This window comes from Schistocerca cancellata, chromosome 1, assembly GCF_023864275.1.
Source record: "Schistocerca cancellata isolate TAMUIC-IGC-003103 chromosome 1, iqSchCanc2.1, whole genome shotgun sequence".
Lineage (NCBI taxonomy): Eukaryota > Metazoa > Arthropoda > Insecta > Orthoptera > Acrididae > Schistocerca > Schistocerca cancellata.
The window spans coordinates 802,642,490-802,655,207 of record NC_064626.1 but is presented as its reverse complement, the minus strand read 5'-3'; the positions used below and the strand labels follow the sequence as shown (position 1 = coordinate 802,655,207).

Here is a 12,718-nt window from a genome sequence, read left to right as displayed (position 1 = left end):
TGATGCCACCATATACACACCACACCATAAAGGTGCATAAAGACATCAAAGCTGTGTTGAAATGCATGAACTATGAAAAACATTTGTGGACAATATATGGGAATTTGAAATTAGTTGGCTTGTTATTTGGTCAACAATCTGGCTACACAAAAATGCTGTATTTCATTTGTGAGTGGGACAGCCAAGCCAAAGACAAGCATAGAAAGAAAAACCCTCCAACCCAGTTAAAATGTAAATGTTGTGTGACTAGGGCCTCCCATCGAGTAGACCGTTCCCAGTTCACAGAATATAATAAATTCATCAATTGTTCTCTTTACGTCAACCATAGATTAATGAAACAGTTCACAAAAGCAGTTCCAAAAGATGGAGACTGCATCCTGTACTTGGTAATATGATATAAACTGAATCTTTGTGGGGCCACAGATCAGAAATTTAATGAAAGGCAGTTTTTTGAAGGTACAGATGAATCCATTGGGAAAAGAGCTTGGATTTTGATTGAAGAAGTTGTGCTCAACTTTTTGGGCAACAATAAACATCCAAATTATAAAACTATGGTCAAAAAAATGTTGTGGAGTTTCACGAAATTAGGATGTGACATGAGTGTGAAGCTTCATTTTCTACATTCACTTATCAAATTTTTCCCTGAAAACTCTGGCAATGTTAGTGAAGAACAAGGAGAACCATTCTACAAGGACATCAAGGAGATGGAAAAAGATCCAGGGAAGGTGGCCTGCAAACATGATGGCTGACTACTGTTTTATTCTCAAGAGAGATGTCACTGATGAAAAGAGACAATCAAGGAGGAGAAGTTTCACCACTTATCTACTCTACTGCAGTGCATAGTGATTGTGTACAAGATTATGAAGTAAATAACTTAGTTTTAATCTAATTTAAAAAATTCCCTGTTGAAAAAAAAAAGTGTTTTCAGCTCAAACTTCAGATGTGATTGATACAAAAATCTGGTGTGATACAGAATAATCAAAGCTAGATATGAAATCAGAATGAAAAATACTTTAAATATTATCTGATAGTCATAAAAGGTCGTTCCAAAATTTTTAAAGTGCATCATAGTATTATGTTGCAAAGTTATGAGAAAATGAGATAACATCAGGACAAATAAACTTATATATGATGAGAAACACTCATACTCTTTGTATAAACTATATATATTTCTCTGTTCTGAACCTAGTGGTAGTTGTTTAATTTTTCAAAAAAAAAAAGGCTATGAGCTTAACAGTAATAAGTTATAAATCATTCCAGGCAAATGCCAAGACTGTTTGTCATAGGCAGGCTCAAGCTTATCAAAACTGAAATGATGTAAGGTTGTAAGTATCTTAGTAAACTTTAATTAAAAGTTAGTAAGGTGTTGACATCCTAAGAAAATGTTTTTATTTTATACAATACTTGTACATTTATTTTGTGTGTTTCCATCTTTATTAGTATTACAACATTCTCTTGTAGAACAATAAAGACAGACAACAGGTATAACTTCAGTCAAGAACTGTGTTACAAGCTCAACGGTAGTGAAGGAGGTGAGGGCACACACCAGGTTTTGGAACCAATAGTGGTGTTATTCAGAGTAGAGATGGCAAGATGAAAAAAAGGAAATCTGAACAAACTAATGTAGAGAATAAAGAGTAAATACACTCAGGGGTGCCTTAGGAAGAGAAATAAGAATGGGAAGGGGAGAAATACCAAATCCTTGTTCTTTTTCTTATTTCTCTATCCTGTGTGGAAGGACAGTTGTAAGTTATCAAACATAACAGCCAAATGCCAAGACAGTTTGTGAATTAAAGCTAAGGATTATCAAAATTGAAATACTTTTTTTTATGACTATCTGGTTGTAAGTAGCTTATCAGATGGTCGCGGCTTCAAAAAACCTAAGTTTCAGTCATCTTTTATTTGTAAGTATGAAACTGATAATATTTAAATTGCTGTTGCCGGGTTGTTTCCATATCTTTACTTCATTTTATGTTTCTTTTTTATTATTTTTATTTAGTAAATGTTAATAGTGTGCTCTCTTTTTCAGGAATCTTCATGTATGGAAATCATTTTAATAATATTGAAGATAGCATCGAATGCATGCTGCTTCCAAAGATTATGTCACTTAACAATCAGAATTTTCATTTTACTGCATGTAATTTTACAGAAAGGAACATGTACTTAAGGTAATCTTAGTTAGAGATTCTTTTCTTTATTGATTAGTGGGACAATTTCTTTCTATAGTGTAATTGTACTCTTGAAGATTTTTGTAACATGAGGAACAATATGCAATAGCAGAAGCTGATTCTGCTTTATCTCGATGGGATGGTTTTTGAATCATCATTGTCACGTAGAATAACAGTTATTGTAGTAATGGTAAAAATCAGTGATTTCATTTTAGCTTGTAGTTTTAACATAGTCAGAGAAGGAGAAGGAAAAAACGTGTCAGCAATATTATACACTAGTGTCCAAAACTAAAACTACAAACAGAAATTTTGTAAGGTTGCTTTTATTTTGCCACAAAACGGTATAAACAGGTGGTAGTAAAGTAGAAACAATGAAAAAGATACAGAACCTAATCAACTGCAACATACATAATTGTAGATAAAAATGTACTTCATTTTTTTCCAACTTAATGGATTTGCACACACATCCTGACAACTGGTTAATGTGTTCATTACGAAATGTTACCACCTCTGGCATCAGTACAGACCTGACAATGATGGAACATGGTGTGAATGATGTTATCAATCTCATGTTGAAGCAATAATACCCATTTTTCCACAGAGCTGCTCTCAAGTCTTGGAGAGTGGTTGGTGGATGCTGACATGATGCAACCTGTCTCCATAGTGCATCCCAGACATGCTCTATCGGATTCAAATCAGGAGAGTGAGCTGGCCACACCATGCATGCAGTATCTTCAGTTTCCAAAAACACATCAAGCCCTGTGCTCTATGAGATCGAGCATTATTGTCCATCAGTACAAAGTCTGGGCCCACAGCCCCTCACAACAACTGTGCATGAAATCCCAAGATCTCCTCACAGTACCTGCCAGCAGTTAAATCTTGCTGATTCACCTGTACAATTTCATGATGAGGTGTTCGAGTGGTCAACAAAATCCCTGCACACACCATTAGTGATCCAACTCAATGTTGTTCTCTTTCCACAGTGTTTGGGCTCTGAACCCATGTTTCGAATGCCCTCCAGGTGCAAATCCTTCAAGAATCCCTCTCCAGACCAAACCAGGACTCATCCGTAAAAAGAATATTTGCCCACATTCTTCCATCCAGGTGGCTTTTTGACAGCTCCACTCTAGATGTTCCCTTCAGTGAAGACATGCCAGAGGTAAACAGAAAGCAGGTCTCCAACAATAAAGACCACTCTGCTGAAGCTTTCTGTACACCACTTGCCTCGATAGAACGTGTCCAGGGGATGGTGTGAGATCAGATGCCAGTTGCAGTGCAGTAGTAAGGCGTTACCATTGTGCCCGTACAGCCAAATAACAGTCCATTCATTCTGACGTCTCACATGGTCGGCCCTGTCCTAGTCTCCAGGATACAGTTTCGGTCTCTGTAAACGATCACCTCATCCATGAAACAACAGAACGATTCACATTAAGCCATCAGGCCACATCAGTTTGCGACTCTCCTGCTTCCATTCTTACTATGGCCCTCCACAGTAGAGCTTCCATATGCGTCTTCTCTGTGCCATACTGCACTGTCTGTTACTGTGTACACAATGGTTGTGGATGTGGGACTACCCTGCAAACACTACCCCGCTTGATACGTTCCCTGATGTCATTGCCAGCGTTGTTGTCAATTTATCAGAATGCCATCTTCCGTAGAGAAAATGATCGTAATGACAGCTTTTGACAGTGCGTCATTGTATTGTGAGTTAGACACAGGATGGGAAAATAGCTGGTTGTTGCTTTAATTTTGGACACCAGTGTAGATTTCATTTAGCAAACTATTCTGGTATTTTAGTGGTTTACTGTTCACTATTGAAACTTTTATTCAAGAAAGAAAATAAATAATAATTATAATAATGTAGACATTGCAGTTATCACTGTTCATGAAGATATGTGATTAGTCTGTATCCAAAAGAGCAGTCAGTTAATTCAGTACTACAAATTTATAATGTTTTTAAGGAGAATTGACTTCAGAATGAAATTACAGTTTAAGAAGGAATGAATCAGTATCAACTTCCAAAGTGGCAGTATGGTGACACATATGCTAGTTTTTGGATTTGTTGATTTCTTCATCCACCAAGAGAGAGGAAAGTGTTGGAGAAATTGAGGTTAGCAGGGATGCTGCAGAAAAGCCTCTTCAGACCCTAGGTCAGGGAGATGTAGCAAGGCAGGATAAAATAAATAAAAATCAGTTGTTCTAAATTCTGAAAGTTATTATATGAGGGAAGCTTCTTATAAGCAGATGTCATTTCACTGCTATTTATTAACCAGATCATAACTCATCCCTAAGAATAGACCATGAGTAGACAACATATTTGCATACTTTTTCATGGGAAAAAACAAAAAAATAATAATTATAGTGGATTTAAGTAAGCTGAATGATAACCTACACACCAGAAATGAGATGCAGTCAAAATATGAAGGAAAAAAGGTTGTGTGTGACCATGTCAGTGAAATAATTAAAGAAAGACTTGAATAGAATAAAACTTTCTATGCGAGCAGTGCTTTGAATAGTAATAGGAATGTTACTAAATACATAATGCACGGATGAAGTCATACATGAAATCAGAGTCATTGGCCTTGGACAGTTTGATGAATATAAGATTAGTAGCAGCTTATGAGAGCTACAGGGAGGCAAGTAAAATGATCAAGGGAAAAAAAAGAACAACTCTGCTAGCTATCTTAATTTAAACTAAAGATGTATGAAGCAGAAGTGTGACACGCAACTACTAAGCCACGAATGAATCTGATCTGAAAATGTATCACCACAATGTACAATTCTTGCATAACAAAATTGACAAAATTAATGTACCACTGACAGATGAGCTAAAAGATACCTCAGTAATATGCATTTCTGAATATTGGCTTGACCCTGAATTAATTCAGTGTATAAAAATGACTAAATTCATTTTGACTTCTCACTAATGCAGAAATAATAACAAATTGGCTGGGTGATTTTAAGGAATATATGGATTATACTACCCTACCTCATTTGAACAAATATTGAAAAGGACTATTAAACTGCAGCTATTATAATTAGCAAGTTCGGCTTGGTTACTGCTGTAGTTTACTGATCATTTTCTGGAAATTTTGAATGTTTCAAAATAAACTGGACTCGGCTCCAAATGAAGTAAATAAAATGTAATGTTATTTTGTCATTTATGAAGACTTCAACATCAATTTTCTTACAAAAAGTAGAGACATGGAGGCTCCTTTCAACCTTGTTGCATCCCACAAGTTAAATGTTGAAGTAAATGTTGCTATCCAAGTAACAGAAACATGTGAAGCAGCTTTAGATCTGTTTCTAGTCAAGATTTTTTTCAGCACTTCATTAACAACTTCCAGCAAACAATTTAGTGACTATGTAACTCAAATACTAAGCTTGAAAGTAAAAGACAGTATTGGGAACATCATGTCTTTCTGTTTCTGGAGTCAGGGTAATATAAACTACGCCAACTCTTTGCTAAACAAAACAAAAATGGTAACAGGTTTATAAAATGAATGTCCTAAATGAAAGAATTAACACATTCTTTGATATATTAACCCATTAGTTTCAAATTACATTTCCACAGAAAACTGTATCCATAAAGAGCAGTTCTGGAACAAATAGTGGGATCGCAAAGGGGACAAGTGTTTCATGCCAAAATAAGAGACTGCTTTGTAAAATGTGTAACTTAAGTAATTCATCAGTTGAATGATATCATGTGAGGGTGAGGAGGAGAATGATAAATGGAGCAGTGGCAGAGGGAGAAGAACATCAAAGGTAGTACATTGGTATGCACTGTGTCACAATGATTGCACAAGGTGAGAGGTAAAGACGTCATAACAGGAAGAAAATGGTAATGTATTACTAAGAAGTGAACATAGACTAAAATCCAGTGAAATAATATATTGTAGATTAGAGAGTTATTTATTAGCAAACAGTTAGCAGGCAAAACCATGAAGGCAGTATGTGGCAATTTTTGTTATTAAGGACATAGCAGTTAAAAAAATTTCTCTTCTCGAACACCACACCAAAGAAGAAGCAATCAAAATGACAGGCATAGTGCTCAATAGTAGTGATCTTAAGTCACAGAAGCATAAGTGACTGGGGTACATTGACCACCAAATGCTGCCATAACTTTGTTTATGGATACACTTGATAGTATAGTTGGTCAGGCTGGTCCTAATGACCTCATTATATTAAGTGACTTTAATATAGATGTAAGTTCAAATAGTACAGTAAACTTGAAGCTCAGTGATATATTAAGCTCACGCAGTCTTTCAAATATAGTAAGCTCTGCCACCAGAGTGATGGACAAATGCTCCACTACAACAGCTTATGTATAATCAATGATTGTATAGATAATTTAAACTACAATAACAGATTTTCATTATTCTGGCCACTTTTGTCATGTGATAAGAGTAGGTAAATTTAGCTGTGCCAAAAATAACTCAAACATTAATGTCCTTAAACTCAAGTTAGCAAATGAGAAATGGGATTCTGTGAATGTGGTGAAATGGTCTGATGACAAATGGAGTGAGTTCTACTCAACCCTGTTGAATCGTTATGAATACTGCTGTCCAGTCAGAGAAATCCATCAGATAGCTAAATACTGCCAAAATTAAGTAATGCTAGACTAAAATTCCCACCACTTCAAACTATGAAGATCACAAAAGACATTGATTTCCTCTTCCCATTTTCCACAGGCTCAGTCTCTTAACAAAAGTAGAGCATACAGGGTGGTTATAATTAAAATTTGCTACTTGAACCAGTGATGATGAAAAACTGTTTACTGTAATTGTACCCAATTTATAGGAATGATGTTCAGACTGTATGTTGTAGGATTTCTGTTGTTAATAGTGCTAGAATCATGACTTGCTGTTTGGAGCCAGTACTAGTACAGTAACGTAGGGTTGGAACATAAGCATCAGTGTGCATTGTAGATGCAGTCAGTCAACTGGGATCTGGACAAGGTGAGCAGGGATTTACACATAAAGCTGTTTTATCGTAACAACAGCATTAGTGCTGCTATTCTTCATGGGTATCAGTACATTAAAGGAATCATGTCCATTATAATTATCCGGGCTGTTATGCCGTGGTCGGTTGATGAATTCTGTGGTGATTCCCAACGTTTCGTCTCCGACTGCGGGAGACATCTTCAAGGGGGTCCATAGCTTGATGGAAGGTCCAACACACACACTGGCTCGCTACTGACTGCCGCTAAATTCCGTGTCCGCGCGCCCCCGCGCCGCGGCGTGACATCACGTGTTTTGAAAACGTCAGTGCAATTGGCCGCTGTCCGTCGCCGTTGATCGCCGTTGCCATCACCCAGTAGTGGACGAGTGGTACACATCTTCTTTAACACCGGCATCCATATACCGTTTAATTTGACGCCCTCCTCCTTTCGGTTGAAATAAAGTCTGATGTTAGATCTGCCACAGTTTGCCGCATGTTCTATTTTACCAGTCTGCACAGCCTGCGATATCCGACATCTGTAATGAGTGGTGGCCACCCGACCCCACAACTTCCTGACATGGTTTCGCCTTGTGATTCTTTAGTTTCTCCCGGCGTATTTGATAGTCAAAATATCCACGGGTGTACTACCGGTCTACAGTGTCCAACGGGCACAATATTTCAGCGATCATACATGTCACCATCATTAGGTGAACTGATGGACCGAGCTCCAGTGAACGTGCCGGCACGGAGATCCGTACGCTATGGCTGCTCAGAAGGAACTGGGTTCAGTCGCGGCGGCCATCACACCGACATCATCTCAGATGCCGTCACAATCTGTTCCACCGCGCGACCGTGGCGCGGGACGTGGACAGAGGGGGGAGCGCGCCGCGGGCGGAGTGTATTTAAATCGGCCGCTGCCGTGACCGAACCCAGTTCCCTCTGAGCAGCCATAGCGTACGGATCTCCGTGCCGGCACGTTCACTGGAGCTCAGTCTGTCAGTTCACCTGATGATGGCGACATGTATGATCGCCGAAATATTGTGCCTGTTGGACACTGTAGACCGGCAGTACACCCATGGATATTTTGGTTTCACCTTGGTTATGTCACGTGTTGTAGACACTCACCACAGCACTTCTTGAACACCTTACAAGTCATGCAGTTTCCAAAATGCTCATACCAAGCCTCTGGGCCATCACGATATGCCTTCGCACGAACTCAGATAGATCACGCGTCTACATGTGGACAGCACACTCACTGATAATACATGCACCACGTGTGTGACTGACTAGCAAGCATTCCTCACCAGGTGATGCTGCAGTCGCCTGGACAGGGTTATATCGTTAGTAGGTCAGTGGTCATAAAGTTCTGGCTGATCAGTGTGTCTGCTTCCAAAGACTGCATTTTATGCAACTGTGCCAGTATTTAACTCATAACAAGTTTAAAATCAGTATCTCCTACAAGAAGAATGTAAAAATCCTGAAATTTATGTATAGTATTACTCTCAGTGGTATCTCTCAGCACATCAGAAATCTTTTCCTAATTTTAAATAGGTTCGCTGTTACGTTGGTTATTGAAACGAGAAAATATTCCGTCTGGAAAAGTTTCCTTCTTATCATTGCATATCTTGAAAACTATTACACACATGAAATGACATCTTGGTGTCTATACAAAATTAGTATATTATAAAAAGGAAAATTACTACCCACCATATATTGGAGCTGCTGAGTCGCAGATAGGCACAACAGAAACACTGTCACAAAAAAGCTTTTGGCCATTAGTTGACACTTGCGCGCGGCCACACACACACATACACACACACAAACGCAACTCATGTGACGTGTATATTGTTGGCAATGCCTTAGTGGCTGAAAGCTTTATTTATTTGTATACTTGAAAAAAGAGACAGCATTGGTCGTATATTTTTCTATTGCAAAATCGATTTTCTGTCACTGAGTGACCATCTTCAGTGCTATAAAATCGATTTTGCAATAGAAAAATATACGACCAATGCTGTCTCTTTTTTCAAGTATACCTGTTACCTGGTCGTAGTGCACAAGACAACATGGAGTCGCCAATCAATTTATTTATTTGTGACAGTCTGTTTGTTGTGCCTATCTGAGAATCTCCGCTATGTGGTGAGCAGTCACTTTCCTTTTCATAATATTGTTACATTAGATCCCAAATTTTCCATTGTTTGATCAAATTATCATATTTAACATACAATTTAAGGAGATGATGGGAGATGGATGAAAAATATTCCTTGGTATCACAACAGGAAAGAGAAATTAATGAAAATAAAATCACAAACAGATGATTTAATGGAAGTAAGATGTTCATTGAAGTTCACTATACACTACATACTAATAAGACAGTGTGAAGAAACTGCTAGAGTCAGAGTCAGTGGAACTATCAGTGTCACTGTTCATATTGACAAATATTATCAAGTCTTCAACACACTGTTGTAACACATTCTCATTGTTTCATGCTTTTTGTATCGCTCCTTTCACATGATCTGTTACCTTTTGCAAGTCTTCTGGTGTCACATTTTCAACTACCTCCTCAAAAGCCATTCCACTTTGATCAACATAAACTTTTTTTTATTTTCCACAGCAGTATGATGTTTAACAAGAGCCGAAATCAATTCTGTTTGTGTTGAAGTGACACTGGTAGGGAGGCACTCTGAGCACTTTATGTCCACTGCTGTTTCATCTGAATTGTAAACTGGGTTCTTTGGATTGTGTTGCAACTAGTTCTAATAATTCTGCCCTTACTGTCAATGACAATGTGGACACTTTGGGTATTATGGGTCAACTCATCTGATGATACAGTGATGTAGTATTAAGCTCTGAGGCAACAGTGCCTATGTTTTCAATGGCAACACTATGCACTTTGAGCGTATGGCCTGCCAGTTCAGCAAATGTCTTAAAAGAGGTTGCATTTCGTGGGTGTCACTTGAAAGGTGTTTCCTCTGTAATGTTTACAGCAGCTTATCCTAGATAGTATTACTTTCCTTTAACTTGCATGGATTGTTAGGGAATTTATGTTCAGTTGCCTTCTATAGGAGCAGCTGATAAATATGCTCCTCATTTGATGTGTGATATGCCATATGAGGTTTGATTTAAGTGGCTCACACTTGAGATTTTATTGTAGATGTCACTAATTTAATTTATTTAGCTAATTCGGAGCTGTTCTACATCTTCTGTTTTTCTCTGGACAAACATACTCTTGTAAGAAAGTAACAAAGAAAAGTGTAAAACAGTTTTTATTCTCATGCTATAGCACTTATCAAACCTCCATGACCTATTAAAGACAGAAGTTGTTTAACAGTATTATGGTATCAAAAAATCCTTTGCGACAGTTGTTTTAACCAGGGCACTGTATTTGGTAATGTGAAATATTATGCTACACACAACATTTCATATAAAAATGTTGCCAGAAACAGTTTCTGAATACAACACAAGTGCAGCAGATGTAGATATTGCAGTTCAGACAGGACATAATACAGTGAGACTATGTTCTCAGTATGTTGGAACTGTTTAGTCACCACATCTGAGGTGATATGTAGTAACTGAATTGAAGCTCAGGCAGAGTAAGATAGCCATGTGGCCAGAATTTAATTTTGGAGCTGCTGCTACTAAAAAGTTGTAGATAGCCTGTGCTGATGCAGAATTCACAAGAGAGAACAAACTTCTCCCAGAATGAAGGCCTCCGGAGTGAGTGTCGGTCTCCGCTAACTGAATGAGAAGTCAATCTTTCTGCTATGCTTATTGTTGTATGCATTGCTCTTCTATTGGGAATTACAGTTCCTGCTGGGCAGCAGGGGGATCTATTAATGATGAGTATTTTGAAACAGACAATATAGTTTGCAAGTACTTAGAATTTGGATGTAGTTATGTGAAGTTTGGACTGTTAAAATATTTGTTTGTTCTTTGCACTCATTTACTACAAAAAGCTTTGGTTATCTCATGCAAAATTAAGATATTATTGTAACTGTTGCTGAAAATAAAATAACTTTTGCTCAGTGTAGAATAATAATCTCTACCAGTCACAATAGAAGGTGATTTTATTTAATGCATGACTGGTTTCAGACTTGTACCCATCTTCAGGTGGTTTACATTCAGTTACATGTTTCAGTGTTCAGTGTTTAAGCTGTTTAAATAAAATACAAATAATGTTACGAAGACTAAATTGCTAAGTGACATGTGTTGTAAGTTATTATAGTACTTACTTACAGCTCTACTATCCATCCACAACATTTCCACTTACATTCACCACATTTTCACAAAAATATGCCAATTTTTTACATGTACACTGTGTAGCATTCACCATGGTAATTATTGGTACTTCTGCTGAGATACTTTGGAAAAAAATGTGGTGAATGTAATATGGAAACAACATGGATATCCCATCTGTATGTAAGTACTATAATATTTCATAACACATGTCACTTAGCAACTTCCAGTTGTTCCAGATGGATCTGTTTGGTCATTGTCGCATTATTTGTTTTTTATTTAAACAGTGATCTCCAACATTGAGCATCAGAATATGAAATCAAATGTGAACCATGTGAAGATGGACACAAGCCTGAAACCGATCCTGCATTAAAGAAAATCATCTTGTACTGGGGCTAGTTGCAGTTATTATTCTGCACCCTATAAAGGAACAGTCACAGAGTTCAACTGTGTCCATTATGAATGAAACTCGCTTAACTTTTCTTTCTTCCCAAGCTATCCAGTTTATTAAATTATGTATGTAACGATATAATTTATAAGCAAAAGATGTGACTACACTGTGTGTCAGGTTAATGTGACATGTATAGAAGTTATCAAGGATGTATCTGGTTAGTGCAGCTTTCCAGGTGGAAGTGTCAAGGCACTCTTTATTGGAAGAATTTTTCTTTACCTGTGCTAAATGTGCAGGAAAGTTAGGTGTATTCCACTGTTTGTGAATTCTACTCACATGTTCCAAAATTTCAAAATAATCAGTTGTTTGAGCAATGTGTATGTTCTTTCATAGGGACCGCCGAGATGGAATGAGTCGTGAAGGTTCTGGTCGAGTTGCAGTTTTAAAAATTACTGGTTTGGTGCGCAGCTACACCCTCGAGTGCAATTACAACACTGGGCGTTTGGTGAATATACTTCCATCATGTTCTCGAGACAATACAAAATCACCACCTGCACATGTGATACCACCAAAATATACACCACATATTTTTGAAGAGGTAAGTTCTTAATGATTTAAGTTGTATTATTGCACAACCAATAAATAAATGTGAACCATGCTTATCTTCCACATTTGAAGCAATACTAATGTTTTACTAGCACAGAGTGGCAGTATTTTCATATCTTAGAGACAATTCATGTTGTCTGTCATTACAAAGAGAACAGACAGATATTAATACAGAGGAAAGGGCTGTGTTTCTTTACCTGTACTTGAAGATTCTGTTCTAGTGTACTCAGTAACACAATGTACTAAATTCATACAAATTGTACAGATGCCTTGTCTTTGTGATAAATAAGTCTTTACTATGTCAGTGAAGATAAATGGCACAGAATCAAGAGTTAACACCTCTGAAAATTTGACAAAGAACCTGTGTGTTTTTGTGGGA

At 37.5% G+C, this 12,718-nt stretch overlaps 1 protein-coding gene across 1 annotated transcript in view; it reads left to right on the top strand.

The window, feature by feature from the left end:
* Positions 1-12,718, top strand: part of LOC126187923 (cytosolic carboxypeptidase-like protein 5) — a 164,263-nt gene that overhangs the window by 113,514 nt on the left and 38,031 nt on the right. Inside the window, exons 8-9 of the mRNA XM_049929288.1 lie at positions 2,030-2,168; positions 12,127-12,331. Coding sequence (XP_049785245.1) covers positions 2,030-2,168; positions 12,127-12,331 — 344 coding nt within the window. The remainder of the gene's footprint in view (positions 1-2,029; positions 2,169-12,126; positions 12,332-12,718) is intronic.